This window comes from Pristis pectinata, chromosome 24 (genome assembly GCF_009764475.1).
Source record: "Pristis pectinata isolate sPriPec2 chromosome 24, sPriPec2.1.pri, whole genome shotgun sequence".
NCBI classification, from domain to species: domain Eukaryota; kingdom Metazoa; phylum Chordata; class Chondrichthyes; order Rhinopristiformes; family Pristidae; genus Pristis; species Pristis pectinata.
Window position 1 is genome coordinate 28542043 of NC_067428.1, and position 18387 is coordinate 28560429.

General features: G+C 41.8%; 1 protein-coding gene across 8 annotated transcripts in view; it reads left to right on the forward strand.

Moving 5' to 3' along the window:
* Nucleotides 1-14604, forward strand: part of mfsd12a (major facilitator superfamily domain containing 12a) — a 61382-nt gene extending 46778 nt beyond the window's left edge. For 2 of the 8 annotated variants that reach the window (XM_052038212.1, XM_052038207.1), the window contains 3 exons: nucleotides 1226-1356; nucleotides 2309-2353; nucleotides 3086-6710. In XM_052038212.1, the coding sequence (XP_051894172.1) occupies nucleotides 1226-1356; nucleotides 2309-2353; nucleotides 3086-3135 (226 nt within the window). In that variant the 3' untranslated portion in view covers nucleotides 3136-6710. Of the gene's footprint in view, nucleotides 1-1225; nucleotides 1357-2303; nucleotides 2354-3085; nucleotides 6711-6941; nucleotides 7196-13515 lie in introns of those variants that run through there. The other 6 variants (XM_052038208.1, XM_052038213.1, XR_007958149.1 and 3 more) reach the window with 5 other exon arrangements.
* The last annotated feature ends 3783 nt before the right edge of the window (nucleotides 14605-18387 follow it).

Sequence of the window (18387 nt, forward strand, 5' to 3'; positions counted from 1 at the left end):
TTGTTCTTGGAATGTGGAGGAAAGTGACTCAGCACGAATGTGGATAAACATTCCTGGTGCATCTGATTGTTGCCTTTTTTTGTGAAGTTATATACATCTTTCTATGCTAATTTTAAAAAGTCTCATTTTAAAAGTCTGAATGCTTCCCTTCCTTGTAAAAATATTGTTTTTGTATATCTGTTTATTATACTCTATAAATTGGCTCCAATCTAAAGGTTTGGTTTGTTTAATATATAACAGTATGCAATAATGTTGTGCCATTCCAAGTCCGAGGAATGTTGGGCCATGACCATTGTTGTGCCGTAAGGATGCACATCTTGTCAGGTGTAGCCCTGATTTGGTGATCTGGATGTCTGACAGATGATGCCCCACTGTTAGGCTATAGTACAGGGGGGAGAGAACTCCATGAACTTTTAGTGCTCGCAGCATATCAGCAAGGTTCGCAAGCATCCTGGGGCAATGTGCACTCCAGACTGGAGTATGTGTGGGAATTCTGTCCTCCCGGAGGGATAGAGGAATTGGGAGAGATGTGTGGGATCAACTTTATTTGCAAGTGGAAATTTGTCAGCAGTCCATTGGGGGTGGGAAGATGGAAAGTAACAGAACAAACATTTGTATTTTCCATTCTGTCTCCAATTGAAGCCCAGATCCTCAGTCACAGAAAAACAGGCCCCTCAGCCCACTCCACTAAGCCCATGCTAGCCACCAACCACCCATTTATCCCATATGCCCAACAGCTTCCTCCATTCACTCACTAAGGGCAATTTATAGCGTGCAATTAACCTACCAACCTGCACATTTTTGGAATGCAGGGGAAAACCCAAGAGGTCAGGAAGAATGTGCAAACTCCATGGAGACAGCATCAGAAGTCAGCTCCAGTGACACCAATTCTATCCTATGAGGCAGTGGCTGTACTGGTTGTGCCATCCCTTGGAACGGTTGGCTGGGATCTGGAGACAGATAATGCTGTTGGGATTTACTGGGCAGCCCACCATTGGGGACGTTGCAGGAGGCTGGGAGCCCCTTTAACACCTTTCATCTCTTCCCCCAAACCTCATGGTGGGGACGCTCTGCTTCAGGGGGAATTCCTCGGGAATCTTATCAGGATCCACTAGGGGCAGAGTTGTAGTCCCTTTCCACTGCAGCAGAGGAATGATCAAATGACATCTTGGATTGACCTGTACTTAAACAATATTTGAGGATTTTCATTTTTCTCCCCTTCTAGGACCCAAAGCTGCTGTGCACAATGTGGTCCATTCTATCACTTGGTCATGGTGTTAGTAACTGGTTGCATCGGCTGTGTGGCACTTCTTTCATTAGGAGCTACTCGAATTTGGCCTATCAAGATTAGGAATCGTGAGTAATAACTAAATGATCTCTTGTTTTATTACAGGACCTTTATAGTAGAATACTTCAGGGTGTTGCCACAAATAGTTTTTACTTTGTGTGGAAAACTGTTCGGTCTTTGCCTAGGTATTAAATTCTTGGGATGAAGTCTTCTTTCAAATGTTGAACATGGTGGATCTTAACAACATGCATGGTTTGGACTGTTCAAGAAAATAATCCAGTTAATTTATAATTTTGTTCTTTTTCTAATCCAGACCATATTTTCAGTTTTGTTATTCCTAAAGATTTTATTTAGTAGGTTAGTGTTCTCTATTGGTAGACTGGTCCTATTTCATAATGTTGTACTTCCTTAGGAGCTGGGAGTAGGCCACTTGGTACATCAACTTGGTGCTGGCACATAAAACAATCCCACTTCCCCCCATAACCTATTCTCTCTCATTCCCATTAACCCTGATTCTCCTACCACTCCTGTACATTAGGGGTTGTTTACAGCAACCAGCCAGTCTTTAGAAAGTCAGGCAGTAATATGCCCACAGAAAGCCACCTTTTGACTTCTAGAGTGGTGCATATTTGTTTATTGGTGGTATTTTGTGCACCCTTGGGATGTTCTTGGTTCAGATATTGCATGTTATATTATGTGTAGAATTCTTAATTGTATAGGTTGTATGTGAATTTGCTTAAACAATGAATTATACTGAATGAACAGTCAAGATTGCTGGACTCAGCACTGATTGAGAAGCTCAAAGTTGATTTCACATACTAATGGTGTCAATGAGGATTATAATCATGGAATTCTAACATCCACTCTGGAAATCAGAATGTAGGATAATCTTTAGATGGGCACTGCTGTAAAATGTTACTGACTCATTTGTGTGACTTGTTCCTTGTTACACTGACTGTGTCTCCTCCTCTCCCTTGCATGTACAACATATTGTTTTTCAAATTTAATGCCACAGAACAGTTTGCCTGTTGAAGCACACAAGCTCACCATCTAATATGGAAAGAGGCAAGTAGCTGCAAGTGTGACGATGCATCTTTTTGTCGCTGCTGCTGCTTCCATAACTGGGAAATGTGTGTGCAGTGTAACAGAACCCCAGCATTGCTGTTCTCTCCTGATAACTGACCTTAAGCCTTTGACTGTCCGAGAGGGAAATGTTTTTCTTTCGTCATGTGGAAGAAGATAGCCGTCTCGTCTGCAATGTTGTTGGCTTTGGACTGTGGTTGGCTGAGGTGCTGTTGCTACTTTGTTCGTCACTGTGGATGACATTTAACTATCTAAAGCAACACAAACCACTGGAGGAACTCGGCGGGTCAGGCAGCAAATATGGAGGGAAATGGACAGTTGATGTTTCTGGTCAAGGCCCTTCATGTGGACTGGAAAAATAGAGGGGAGCTGGCCAGTATAAAGAGGTGGAGGGGTGGAGCAAGAGCTGGGAAGCGATGGATAGATCCAGGTGAGGAGAGCTGATGGGCAGATGGAGGAGGGGAGAGGGCAAATAGTGCCAGAAGCTGGGAGGTGATGGGTGGAGGCAACAAAGGGCTGAAAATGCTGAAATCTGATAGGAAAGGAAGGCAGAACATAGAATCAAGTGAGTGAGCAGGGGAGGGCAGTTGGAGAATGTGTGGGATATGGGGCAATGGAGTGGGTCCATTTAATTGTCTAAGGTGTTTGAACTTGGAGTGGTTTCTAATGAATGGTCACTAGATACCAAAATTCTTTCCATTATCTGTATTTCAGGACAAGAAGATAAAAATGTTCAAAGCCAGAATCGGATTGACAGCTCATAGATTTGTAGTAAATTTCAATTCTCTATTTAACATGTTTTCATAAACAAGAAAACAACAAATGCAAGTGATAAACCTAAAACTACTATATCTGCTCAGTTTTTAAACTTGCTAACCTAAATGCAATTTTAAACTCGGATAACAATATTAAATTGTAATAGGGATTTAACCTCTGTGTGAGTATTGGCTCACGTGCCAAACTTAAACTGGAATTTATGTTTGTAACTCCTCGGGATTCTCAAAGTGCTTCACAGCCAATGACCGTCATGAATATGCAGATGGCAAGAAGTAAATGGGCAGATATTGTTGAGGGAGAAATATTGGCCAAGACATTGGCAAAACATCACTAACTAAATAAATGCTAGAGGATGCCATCCTGAAGGCCAAATACAACCTTGGTCTGGTATCCAAAGGTAGTATCTACTGATGGTATTGGTTTATTATTGTCACTTGTACCGAGGTACAGTGAAAAGCTTGTCTTACAAACCGATCGTACAGGTCAATTCATTACACAGTGCAGTTACATTGAGTTAGTACAGAGTGCATTGATGTAGTACAGGTAAAAACAGTAACAGTACAAAGGGTCACAGCTACAGAGAGAGTGCAGTGCAATAAGGTGCAAGGTCACAACAAGTGACGTGAGGTCATAGTCCATCTCATTGTATAAGGGAACCATTCAATAGTCTATCACAGTGGGGTAGAAGCTGTCCTCAAGTGTCAATCAGGAGTGTGTGCTCGCACCTCTGAAGCATGTCGGAATTTGGGACTATGAGGCAAGGGTGAGTCATTGATTTTGGGCTGACACTTGGTGTATAATGCACTGCCATGTAACATTAAGTTGTGGTTCATTGAAGTATGAAGGGTTCATGAATAATGTCCATTTTACTGGGATGACCCACTTGGGAGCAATTTCCCTTCTATGTTGACCTGCAAAATTTAGCCAACCTGCCAAACATCTGTCTGGGTAGAGTTGGATTAGATTAGTTTATTGTCTTGTACACCAGAGTGCAATGAAGTTATTCGCATTAAACTCACAGAGTAAACTGTGTGCATCGTATTTATTATAACAATAATGAGCGCAAAATGTGCTTGAGTGTCTGTCTAATTAAGCTGGTTGTACATGACCCCCATCTAATGATCTCTGTCTGGTCCATGGGGCTGTCAGGTGAGGATTAAAATGTTCAGAAATTGGGTAAATTAAACTAGACAATGACAGACCAGTCAGAGAAAGCTAACTGCATTGATGAAGGGTGCGGTAGCTGAGAGGGTTGGTATTCTTTGTTTGGCTTTGGTATTACATAACAGACTGAAGCCTGTGGAATGAAAAGGGCAGTGGCAATGTGGAAACTAATTTGCCGAGCTGTTGAAGAACAGAGTACTGGTGAAGGTTTTTTCCAGATTGGAGGGAGATGTACACTGGTGTCCTCCAGGGTCAGTAGTCGGAGCACTCCTCGAGCAAGGGACATGTTTTGAAAGCATGTAGATGTTGCAAAGCTCGGCAAACTAGTAGAGCCAGAAGGCACAGACTCGAGATGAGTGGCAAAAGATGACATTTTTAATATTAGTTGTTTTGTTTAGGAATTTATTTGCTTAAAATAGAAATGGATATTATAACTTTCAGAAGGGGACTGGATAAGTACTTGGAGAAACTTGGGTCTTTCAAGGAGCTGATGTGGGCTTGTTCAGAGCTGATCGATGCAGCTCAGTCATTAGAGCACAAGATACAGAAGGAATAGGCCATCAACCCCTTTGAGCCTGCTCTGTCATTCAGTAAGATCATGGCTAGTCTAATCTTGGTCAGCTCCACTTTCCTGTAACCCTTGACATTCCTATAGACCAAAACTCGGTCAGCTACATTTAAGGTCAAGACAAAAATCCCAGCTTGAGATTTGTGTTCAGGAAATCAGCAGAACACCAATTAGTTACTGAAACTGGGATGAACAGCTGATTCCATTCTATTTTCCTGACTCTTTTTTGACATTTCACCTGAACTTTTTTGAACAACGGAAGTGTTCCAGGTGAAATAGTAGTATCCAATATCTTGTCTTTTGCCCCAAGAGCAAGATTTCTCCTGGTATCCTGGGCAACATTTATCACTCAAATCTCTGATTGTAGGAGATACGCTAATAATCTGCCCATTTAATTCCAGAAATCATGGGATCTAATTGTGTCTAAACTGGCTGCTGAAGTTCTCTGTATAACAGCAACAAAATCCATAATGGTCTGTGAAATATTTTGAGACACCCGAGATTGTGAGTTGTGCTACAAGTAAATGTAAATCCTTACCTCATCCTTATTCAAGGTATTCAGAATACAACTTCATCTCTGAATTTGCCTTTGGAATTCAAGCCTCGCTTAATTTGAGAACAATATACCAACACAAATGATTTTCTATAACTAATGTAAACTGTAAAAACAAATACAAAGTGTTTTGCACCCTTGATTAATCTGATGTTCTATTTGTAATGGGACTGATATACAACACTAATACTTGTTAAGGTGCAATTTTCATGTTTTTTTAAAAAATTATCCTTTTGGTGCTCTTAAAAATTTCCAAAGGAAGCTATTTTAAAAAATGAGCTATGCTTAAATCTGTCTTGTTAACCAATAGTTTACATATTTTTGAGCCACTGACGTAAAACGTGAATCAGGGGCAAGAACAGGCCAGCTCCACCAATCAATACGATTGGGCTTTACTCAGTCCTGATTGATCTGATTTGTAACCTCAACTCTACATTCCTGCCTATCCCTAGCAGCTATTTGTCTCTGCCCCCTCCCCCCATCACAAATCTACCTCCTGCTTTTTCTAAAAGAAGTTCAAAGACCCTGCTTCCATCACCCTTTTGAGGAAGAGTTCCAAAGACACTCAACCCTTTCTGAGAAAAACTTTACCTCGTCCATCTTAAATGGACAGGGCCCTTACTTTTAAACAGTGACTTCTGGTTCTAGTTCCTCCCACAAGAGGGAAAGATCCTCTTCACATTTGCTCTCTTGTATTTTGCGATCAACACGACTGCCTTTGGGTTTACTAACCGGATGATCCTGTATCATTTGTACTTAAATTTTTGTTTTTCTTTGATCTAAGATCTTAGATTTTCCTGGAAAATTCTTAGATGTTCTCCTTTATTACTTAAACACAACCAATTTTATTTTCAGCACAAGTTTACAGTTGTCATTTCAATCCCATTGCAAATTACCCAAAGCTAAGTTATTAAACCAAATGGTGGTAGTCTTGTAAGGGTTTGATGTTAAATGAATACATGTTAAATGCTGCTAAATATTTAATGTGGGGAGTATTAAAGTCTCATTGGTACAAGTATAGTAAAATCTGTTTGATTCCTGTTGTGAATAAACTTGATCTTGAGCAGTAAACTTTTCATAAATTTACAATATTGTATATTTTAATGCGGGAAATATTGTATATTACATAACACTACACCAATGCAGATTTTAAATAATCAGCTATTCATTAATGTGCTATACAAGTTCAATTAAAATTACAAAATCTAGAAATGTCAGTCTTTTAAAACGTGTATGTACTATTTTATGTAATTAAATTCACCATGAAACAATGTAAAGTGTAAATACGCCATTAAATACACACAACAGTGGTTTAACAGTATATTAAAATCTGCATAATTTATTCCATAATTGAAATTAAGCATGATTTTAAATCTAACTGGGAGGAAATTCTGAAAAGTCTTATTTTATCGACCTACTAATGATTAATGTAACCAGCTTTGTGATCATACATTGCAGCAGTTTGCATGGATGCTTTAGAGTGAAATTCAATCCACCTTGTCTTGCAGGAAGAACACAATTACTTTCCCAGCTCCTGAAATGTGTGTGCCTATCAAATGGCTAAGTCTCAGATGTTAAACTGACAATGCTACAGAGGCAAGAAACCGAAACTAGAAACACAAAATCCTGAGACACGAGTATTTCCAGGATTTGTGTGTTTTGCATTTTCAGCAAGGTTGTAGTAATCCTTCTGATACTGAATGTGTTCTGCTTGGGTCGTCTACAACCCAACAGCATGAACATTTGAATTCTCCAATTTCAGGTAACCTCCTGCTCCTTTTGTCCCCTTCTCCCTTTTTCTGATCTACCCAGGTCTTCCCTCTCACAACCTTCTTTTCAAACCAACACCCTGCCCCCCCCCCCCCCCCCATCACCCTGTTTCTTTCTCCGACCATCCCCTTACTCCGTCTACCCATCACCCACACACTCCTTCCACTGGGTTCTCCCCCACCACCCCCCCCCCACTGTTCCCATCTGCCCTCCGTATCTCCCTCAGTTGGTTCCACTTCCTTACCTTCCTTTCGCATCAGATTCCATCATCTACAACCCTTTGACTCCACCTATCACCTCTGTCACTGTCTCCACCCTTCTCTCCCCCACCTGCCTCCAGCTGCCTCCTCACCTGGATCCACCTATTGCTTGCCAGCTCCTGCCTCTCCTCTTGATACTGGCCGCTCCCCTCTACTCTTTCAGCCTGGGGTCTCGACCGGAATCGTCAACTGTCCATTAACTTCTGCAGTTGCTGCCTGACCCACTGAGTTCCTCCAGCAGTTCATTTTTATTTTTGCTCCGGATTCCAGCATCTACAATCTCGTGTCTCCTGTGTGTGCGCACAAAGTTTACATGAGTGTCTTTTAAACCCTGAAAGAAGATAATTAAGGGATTTACCAATTCCTAGCTGATAGAGAGTTTGAATTTTTTGGTGTTTATTACTTTTAATGTTAATCATTGAGTTGGGGGGGGGGGGGGGGGGGGTTGGGGAGAAGAGAACACTCCTGTAGAGAAGTGCTGTTTTAGTTATGTACTGCAAATGTTGCAATAAATGATTGCAGTAATAAAGTACCAATGTTGGGAATGGGTTTATTGCCAAACTTGAAACAGGGTTCTTTGAAGGAAGTACTTTATTGGAATTTTCTATCCGTCACTGCCATTATTTGCGTTTTTATCTACATTTAAAACATTTTTCCAACTTTGTTCCTTGTTAGAACAACTTTTTTTTTACAGCCAGTAACAAGAGCTTAGTGGTTTTGATGCTTCAGTGTAGAACTACTTATTCCAAATTCAAACCTTTTATTTCTATTATTTTCTCAAGGTGAGCATTTAGTGACTATTAAAGGCTCTGTTCTATAACTGCATCCTTTTTGTCATATAGCATCTAGTGAACTCAATCTAAGTAGGTTATTGAAGTAAGTTGGAGCAGAGGAAAGCAGAAGAGACGCAGACTTTTTAAGATTCCAGATCAGCTTTGTAACTAAAATTGCTTCAGTGTTGTATGTTTAAATAAGAGTGCATTATTTTTAACAAATTCCTTTCTCCGGATCCATTCAGCATTTCAGTTGAATACTAGCCAAATTAAAAGCAAATTGGTGTTGTTATAATTTACAACATGGTGCATGGTTTATGTTTTGCAGAGCAGATTAGTTAGTTTTGAGTTCTTTGGAGACGTGAGATTGCAGACGCTGGAAATCTGGAGCAATGCTCAAAGGAGCTGCAGGAACTCAGGAGGGAAATGGCCAGTCTACATTTTGGGTCGAGACCCTTCATCAGGACTCGTGTTCATGAAAGGATTCCTGATGGAGGGTCTCGAGCCAAAATGTCGACTGTCCATTTCTCTCCACGGATGCTGCCTGACTCGCTGAGTTCCTCCGGCTCTTTTGGTGTTGCTTTGAGTTCTTTATCCGCTTTACTGTTCAGATTGGATTTATTGTAGTTACAATTGAGAACCAACTATTAGTTTAACTGATCTTTCCCTGTAGCAAATGGGTTTGGTTATGTATTTGTTCCTCCCCACTCCCCATTAAGCAGTTTATATATTAAAAAAATCGCATGAAATATTGGTCTCCATGGTACAAAATAAAGTTAACCAGGCAACTGTTAAATTTTCAGGTTTATGCACTGATTTATGAAGTTATCACAGACTTGTAGGAAATGGGCTGCATTTAAGGTTCCTTTTCACCCTCAATGCAAACACAGTAAGGGAAGGTTTAAATGAGTACAGGGTAAACGGCAAGGTACTTGGCAGTGTGGAGGAGCAGAGGGATCTGGGGGTTCATATTCACAGTTCATTGAAAGTTGCCTCACAGGTGGAAAGAGCAGTTAAGAAGGCCAATGGGATGTTGGCTTTCATAAGTCGCGGGATTGAGTTTAAGAGCCGCGAGGTTATGATGCAGCTTTACAAAACTCTAGTTAGGCCACACTTAGAGTACTGTGTTCAGTTCTGGTCGCCTCATTATAGGAAGGATATGGAGGCGTTGGAGAGGGTGCAGAGGAGATTTACCAGGATGCTGCCTGGATTGGAGGGTATTGAATATGAGGAGAGGCTTAAGGTGCTAGGGCTTTATTCACTGGAAAGGAGGAGGATGAGAGGAGACATGATAGAGGTATATAAAATATTGAGAGGAATAGATAGAGTAGACAGTCAGCGCCTCCTTCCCAGGGCACCAGTGCTCAAGACGAGAGGTCATGGCTTTAAGGTTATGGGTGGGAGGTTCAGGGTAGATGTCAGAGGGAGGTTTTTCGCCCAGAGAGTGGTTGGGCATGGAATGCACTGCCTGGGGTGGTGGTGGAGGCAGATACATTGAACAGGTTCAAGAGCTTGTTGGATAGGCATATGGAGGAACGTGAGATAGAGGGATATGCGGGAGGAAGGGGTTAGGTAGTGTGAGGGTGGTCTGATGGACGGCACAACACGGTGGGCCGAAGGGCCTGTTTTGTGCTGTATGGTTCTATTCCTTGTGGACTTTCTCGGGTGGGTATGGAGAACTGGTGATGGGGTAACTATACTGTGCTGAGCCAGCCCCAAGTTTGGTCTACTGTTTGGTTTATCAATCTGTCCCAGATTTCTTTTAAGAACTAAATTGGTTTATTATTGTCACATGTACCAAGGTACAGTGGAAAAACTTGTCTCGCAAACCGTTCATACAGATCAATTCATCACAACAGTGCATTGGAGTAGTACCGTGGAAAACAATAACCATGCAGAATAGTGTCACAGTTACAGAGAGAGTGCAGACAGACAATAATGTGCAAGACCATAATGGGGTAGATTGTGAGGTCGAAAGTCCATCTTATCATACCAGGGGACCGTTCAATAGTCTTGTAACAGTGGGATAGAAGCTGTTCTCAAGCCTGGTGGTATATGCTTTCAAGCTTTTCAAGCTTTTGAATCTTCTGCCCAAGGGGAGAAGAGAGAATGTCTGGGGGGGGGGAGGGGGAGGGGGTGGGGGTGGTCTTTGATTATGCTGGCTGCTTTACCGAGGCAGTGAGAAGTATAGACAGTCCATGGAGAGGCTGGTTTCCATGATGTGCTGAGCTGTGTCCACAACTCTCTGCAGTTTCTTGCGGTCTCGGGCAGAGCAGTTGCCATACCAAGCCGCGATGCATCCGAATAGGATGCTTTCTATGGTGCATCGATTTTATAAACTGGTGAGGGTCAAAGGTGACGTGTCAAATTTCTTTAGGCTCCTGAGGAAGTAGATGTACTGTGAGCTTTCTTGGCCATGGAGTCTGTGGTTGGACCAGGGATTTGGATTATTGGGCAAATCTTTTGCTGTAAACTTGCAGTCTTTGGCCTGGAAGGCCAAGCTATAGTATTTGCATCACGTGATGCAATTGGCCTTGTTCACGAACTGAATACTCTGCAGTTGATAAACAGCAACCATTTGACCCTTGGTTGTGGAACTTACATGGGGATCGTGTAGTTCTTTAGCTGCTTTCTCTAATGCCTTCAGGAGGTGGAGGTTTTAGAAAAGTTTGCCTGCATTACGTCCATGCTTTCTGCGCCTTGGTGTTTTGAAGTACTTGTCTAGATTCTTAAGCTGTGAGACTTACCTGTTTCCACCTCTTCAGGTGGTGCATTCCAAACTCCAATCACTGTCCATGGAAAATTTCTCCTCTAAACCCCCTACCTTAAACCTATGCCCTCTAATCATAGACACCCTCTCCATGAGGCAAAAAATTATTACTATCTCACCTACCTATTCCCTTTGTAATTTTATATACTTCCACAACACCAATTTTCATATCATCTGCAAACTTGCTGATCATGCCCCCTACATACACATCCAAATCATTAATGTATATCACAAATCCCTGCAGTACACCACTGGTCATAGACTTCCAATCAGAAGAGAATTCTCACTTCTAGCCTCTGCCTCCTATCACCAAGTTAATTTTGGATCTAATTTGCCAGTCCTGAATCCTGTGGATTCTAACCCTTTGGATCAATCTACCCTGTGGGACCTTGTCAAAGACCTTGCTAGAGTCAATGCAGACAACGTCTACCACACTACCCTCATCAATGTGTGTAATTATCTCAAAACAAATCAAATTTGCAGCAGGATTTCCCACAAACAGAGCCATGCTAAAAATCCCTAATTAATCACTGCCTTTTCCACATGAAGGTAAATCCTCTCCCAGATTTATTTTCCAGTGGCCTTAATGGCCAGTAATTATCTGGCTTGTTCTTGCTGCCCTTGAATAAAGGAACAATATTTGCTATCCTCCAGTCATCCGGTACTTCATCTGTAGCGAACAAAGATGCAAAATGTCTGTTGGGCCACCAGCAATCTCCTCCCTTGCTTCCCATAGCAGCCTAAAATACATCTCATCAAACCCTGGGGGTTTATCACCTTTAAGTGTCCCAAGACATCTTTAATGCTAACATGCTTCAGAACGTCACTGTCCCTCTCGCTGAACTCTTTTAACAATATCTTCGTCCTTGCTGAATACAGGTGAGTATTATTACTGATTTAATAAGATGAGAGGTCATGGAATTACAAGTCGGATATTGGAATGGGTGGAGCATTGGCTGTTGGCAGAAGGCAAAGGGTGGGAATAAAAGGATCCTGTTCTAGTTGGCTACCGGTTACTAATGGTGTTCCGCAAGGGTCGGTGTTGGGGGCCACTTCTTTTTACTCTGTACATTAATGATTTGGATGATGGAGTAAATGGTTTTGTGGCTAAGTTTGCAGACGACACCAAGATAGGTGGAGGAGTAGGGAGCATCGAGGAGACAGGAAGGTTGCAGAGAGACCTAGATAGTTTAGGAGAATGGGCAAGGAAATGGCAGATAAGATTCAATGTTGAGAAATGTGCAGTTGTACACTTTGGAAACAGAAATAAACAGGCAGATTATTATCTAGAAGGGGGAGAAAATTCAAAGTACAGAAGTACAAAGGGACTTGGGGGTTCTCGTGCAGGATACGCTAAAGGTTAACCACCAGGTTGGATCAGCAGTGAGGAAAGCGAATGCTGTGTTGGCATTCATTTCGAGAGGTATAGTGTATGAAAGTAGGGAGGTGTTGATGAGGCTCTATGGGGCACTAGTGAGGCCTCATTTGGAATACTGTGTGCAATTTTGGGCCCCATATCTTAGGAAGGATGTGCTGATGTTGGAGACAGTTCAGAGGAGATTTAAGAGGATGTTTCCCGGAATGAAAGGGCTTACATATGATGAGCATTTGTCGGCTCTTGGACTGTACTCACAGGCGTACAGAAGAATGAGAGGGGACCTCATAAAAACATTTAGAATATTGAAAGGACTGGACAGAGTAAATGTGGCCAAGCTGTTTCCCTTGGTGGGTGAGTCCAGGACGAGAGGGCACAATCTTAGAATTAGAGGGTACAGGTTTAAAACAGAGTTGAGGAGAAATTTCTTTAGCCAGAGGGTGGTGAATTTATGGAATTCTTTGCCACATACAGCAGGGGAGGCCCAATCATTGGAGGCGTTTAAGGGGGAGATATAGTTATCTAATTAGTGAAGGTATCAAGGGATATGGGGATAAGGCTGGAAATTGGGGCTGGAAAGGAATAGTTTTTTTTCTCTCATGGACATTCCCCCATTTCTCATTTTCTTTTTCTTTTTCCCTTTCTCTTCTTTGGATCAGACTTGATGGGCTGAATGGCCTACTTCTGCTCCCTTGTCTTGTGATCTCATCCACATTCCTCCAGCTCCATGCACAGATTGCTGCTTTTTTTCCTAAGGGGATCTGTTCTTTCCCTGCTTAATATATTTTCCTCTTTATATATTTACAGAATGCCTTGGGGATTTGCCTTAATCTTGTCCGCCAATGATATTTCATAGCCCCTTTTTGCCCTTCTAATCTTTTAAGTAACCTAACTCCATTCCATAAAAGAAAACATTGCAAACTCAACTAGTTTAATTGGTACCGATTTGTTTTGTGTTCTGATTTCTTAAAATTATCATGAAAGGAAAATCACTTGCTGTTTTGTACTTCATTAAAATCAAGTACCAGGTGTTGAAGAGCAAAATGCCTTGGTCTACCTTGAAGTTTAGCATTGAAAATGGAAGCACGTCATGGTCTTACTTGCTAACCTGCCTTTTTATTTCTGAACACGTAGGTCGAGATGCTGGATTAATAGGATCTTCCATAAATGAGAAGAACGTAGAGTCTGGTGACCATAGAGCAATTAATTGATGGACTGATCTTGGTGCCACACACAGCAGACATGCAGAGAAAGGGAACATCCACAAAATGCACCTTAATATTTCTGAAATTCATGGCTTTGGGCCAGTGATACTTCAGCTCTGAAGCTGGTTAGAATCTACCTCTGTGAGTCATCTGTGGAACTATATCATGTTCGGTAGTCCATGTGTGTTGATGATTGCTTTGAATGTAGAAAATTTTTGAACACTTGAGCTGTTATTTTATGTGTGATCATTTTCCCTTGTGAACAGATAAATCAGAGTTGCACAATTTGGAGCAGTAATAATGATCGGAATGAACTTGGCACATTTTAATGCCTTTTGCACTTTCTGACGTGTAAGTTGAAGGTGGATGGTTCACTTTGGGGGAATTGTTAGGATTAACCCTTGTCCTGTGAAACACAACATATGTTTAGAATGGAGCAAGTTCACAAGCATATGCATAGCCAAAGATGCACGTGCTGATTTCAGACCCGTCAACTACAGTAGTCAGTGGAGAAACTGGAATTTACCTTGCACCAAATGCTGTTGAAATGTGGTCTGGAACTGCCTTCTCCTTGGAACACTTGGATATTTCTAAAGTGGACCATGAATTTGCACCTCAGTCACTAAACAGGTCAGTCACCTGGGGGCAAAAAACAGTTTACACTATTTCAGCACACAATATGTACCCAAAATATTTAAAGTACTGACCTGCTATGGGGGGGGAGAAACCAAACATTTTAAAACTGTATTACCAACGAAATAATAATGGAGCCTTCTGTCAAGCATCAAAGTTTAAGATAACTCTATGTGGTTTGTTGCCTTCTGGTACATAGTGGATTTCTGTTTTTAATGCTCTTTTTATGTGAGTCTACCTTCATCGGTGAGTACATGTATACTACATTTCTGGACCAAGAACACATTTTGTAAATTATTTTATACTCGGAAATACGATTAACATGTGATGACTTTAAAATGTATTTACATCGGTGAACTCTAATAAATGAACAGATTTGCATTAATTACATAATGGAATGTTTACTAAGCAATGACCTGGAATAGAATTCTCCAAAATTAAACATAGAACTTAACAGGATATGTTTGATAGAACTGAGTACATTCAATGTGATCTCACCTGTTTTCTGCTGGTGAAACTCCAAAGGCACTAGACATTTGCCAGCATCAACTTTGTTCAATTTATAATTCATCCCAACTATAGCACAATATTTTTCTTCCAAGTACTTAAATCCCCTTAATATTCCGAAGTTCTCTCTATTTTGAAACAGTTACTTTTTAACTTGAAAAATTGCACCTTTTTAATTTCTCAACTGTAAAACATTGAATTATATACCAGTTTCAGTCTTGTTTCCAGAAAATTACAAGTGCCTATAATCAGAGTGATGCCTAGAAGCTCCATTGCATGGCACTGTGGGTTTAAGTACATAAATGCACGAACATTGTCCAGCCAACAAAACCCCAGGATGGGTGTGATTGTAATATTATGTTTCCAGGTCAAATTGCACCTCCCCAGAAATTTTATCTGTGTCCAGTTAAGAGCATTGTCAGAAGAAATTAATCCACATGATTCAGAAGTATGCCTTTTCCCAGATACGCTCTGGGAAGTGTCAGACCAGCTAGGATTTAATAATGTTGCTCTCAATGCAGCCACACAATTCAGAGGAGCTCTTGGATTAGGTCCCGAGCTGGTACTGTGCACTAGATTGCCATCTCTCTGATTAGCCACTTATCTGCCTCCTCCTTCAGTTTCCTGATACAAACCTCGCTAGCCACTGTTCTACCATCCAGTTGTCAATGTGATTGCTGATTCCTTACTTGGTAACCTGAACTTGCCAACACTTCAACCTGCAGATGCTCTGATTGCCCTCTGCCTGATGATCAGGAGCCCCAATAGCAATAATTTGCAGCCCTTGTCTGTTTTCTTTGCAACAGACAGAGCATGCAAAGGGTCATATCCTATTGTTTAGAATTAATTCAGAAGCACCCAGCAGTTTGAGTCTCTGATACTGATTGACATGGCAGAGGGATATGGGGTGCTACAGTGCAGGAAAGGATTAATACAACTCCTGTAGATGCTGGCGAACTTGTGGATCAGAACATTTGAATACCTTAATTCATTTGGCCAGCATAATTTTGTAAAGCAAAAAACAAGCTGCTGGAGGAACTCGGCAGGTCAGGCAGCATCTGTGGAGGCAGAGGGATGATCAACGTTTTGGATTGAGACCTGCGCCAGGCCGGTATAGAGAAAGGGGTGAGGCAGGAGCTGGTGGATCCAGGTGAGGAGGGGTTGATGGGCAGGTGGGGGAGGGAAGGGTGAACACAGTAGCAGAGGCTGGGAGGTGGTGGTGGTGGAATCTTACAAAGGAAAGTGATTGGAATCAGATAAGGGAGGAATGGTGGGCTGATGGAACCAGGTTTTTGGGGGGATGGGGAGATGGTGGGAGAGAAAGAGAATAAGTAACAAGAGGCTGGGTGGGGGGGGGGGGAGATGGGGGAGTGGGTTTAGAAAGCAGGATGGATCGTGCTTCAGTATTTTAAAGAACGCCTATGGATGTGATTTACATGGACTTCCAGAAGTCACTTGGGTGAAGTCTCTCGTGTCCTGCTCTGCCATTTAATAAGATCATGTCTGATCTAATTCTAATGCTAATTCCACATTCCTGTTTATCCATGGTGAATTTTAATTGTAATTGGTTTATTGTTGTTACAGGTACTGACGTACAGTGGAAAAACTTGCAAACTGTTCATACAGATCAATTCATTACAGTGCATTGAAGTAGTGACACAGTTGCACAAAGTGCAGTGCAGGTAGACAATAAGGTGCAAGACCACAACAAAGCAGATCGTGAGGTCAAGAGTCCATCTTGGTGTATTAGGGAACCATTCAATAGTCTCATAACAGCAGGATGGAAGCTGTCCTTGAGCCTGGTCGTACATACTTTCAGGCTTTTGTATCTTCTGCTCGATTGGGGGGTGGGGGGGAGAGAAGAGAGAACGTTTAAGGTGGGAGGGGTCTTTGATTATGTTGGCTGCGTTACTAAGGCAGCGAGGTGTAGACAGTGTCTATGGAGGGGAGGCTGGTTTCTGTGATGTGCTGAGCTGTCCACAACTCTCTGCAGTTTCTTGCAGTCACAAGCAGAGCAGTTGCCATATCAAGCTGTGACGCATCTGGATAGGACACTTTCTATGGTGCATCAATTTAAAAATTGAGGGTCAATGGGGACATGTCAAATTTCTTTGGCTTTCTAAGTAGGGATGCTAGTGAGCTTCCTTGGCCGTGGCATCTATGTGGTTGGACCAGGACAGGCTAGTGGTCATTTCACCCAGTTACGAAGAATTTATCCACCTCTGCTGTATATAAAAAAAATTCACAGAATCAACCTCTACGGTCCTGTTGAGGAAGAGTTCCAAAAAAACTTGATCCTCCAAAACAAAATAATTCACTTGTTTGTCTGATGTGCTTGACCTTTAAAGAATAATCCTTGGTTCTGGATTGTCTCACAAAAGGAAATATTTCTCTGCACATCCCCCCCCCCCCCCCCCATTAACACCTCTTAGGATCTTGTATTTTGACTAACTCTTTCCTCCACCACCTACCCCCCCCCCCCAAACCCTTCTCTCAGCAGATAGAAGCTCAGTCAGCCCAACGTTTAAAGCAACTCACCCATTCCAAGTACTAATCTAGTAACCCTTTCCTCAACAGTTGGCTAAAGTTGATGTTTGTGAATTTTGAAGAAATTGAGCTTGGTAGAAAATTTGGCTTAAAAAGCAGGAGTAGGGAAGATGGGCTGATATAAAATCGGGGAATGCAGGGAACTCTCGGTTAGTGGAAAGAGAAATGAAGTTAACATTTTGGGTCAAAGACTGTTTATTAGAACTGGAAAGGAGAGAAAACAAGTTTGTTTTAAGTTGCAGAGAAATGGGACAAAGGGAATATCTTATGGCTAGGGTGGATAAGTTGTAGATGTCATCTGGTTTGAAGTCAAGTTTATTGCCATGTACACAAGTACCTGTATGCACAGGTTAAATACTGAGAAATAGTTTAGGATTGATGTTGCATCTCTGGGAAGGGAGGTGGTGAATAAACCAAGTAAATACAGGCCAGTCAAACTAGTGTTGGGAAATTATCTGAATCAATTCTAAATTTAGATGGATGCAGATTAATCAGGGACAGTCAGCATAGATTTGTTAATGGAAGGCCATGTTGGACTCATTTAATGGTTTTCTTGAGGAGGGTACAAGATGGATTGATGAGGGAATCACAAGACAAGGGAGCAGAAGTAGGCCATTCAGCTCATCGAGTCTGCTCCAAAGAAAAGGGGGGGGAAAAGAAAAAAGAAATGAGAAATGGGGGGGAGGGGGGGAGTCTGCTCCATGAGCAGAAAAAAAACTATTCTAACCCCAATTTCCGGCCTTATCCCCATATCCCTTGATACCTTCACTAATTAGATATTTATCTATCTCATCCTTCAACGCCTCCAATGATCTGGCCTCCACTGCTGTATGTGGCAAAGAATTCCTTAAATTCACCACCCACTGGCTAAAGAAATTTCTCCTCATCTGTTTTAAACCTGTACCCTCTAATTCTAAGGTTGTGCCCTCTGGTCCTGGACTCACCCACCAAGGGAAACAGCTTGGCCACATCTACTCTGTCCAGTCCTTTCAACATTTTAAATGTTTCTGAGGTTCCCTCTCATTCTTCTGTACTCCAGTGAGTACAGCCCAAGAGCTGACAAATACTCATCATATGTAAGCCCTTTCATTCCGGGAATCATCCTGGTAAATCT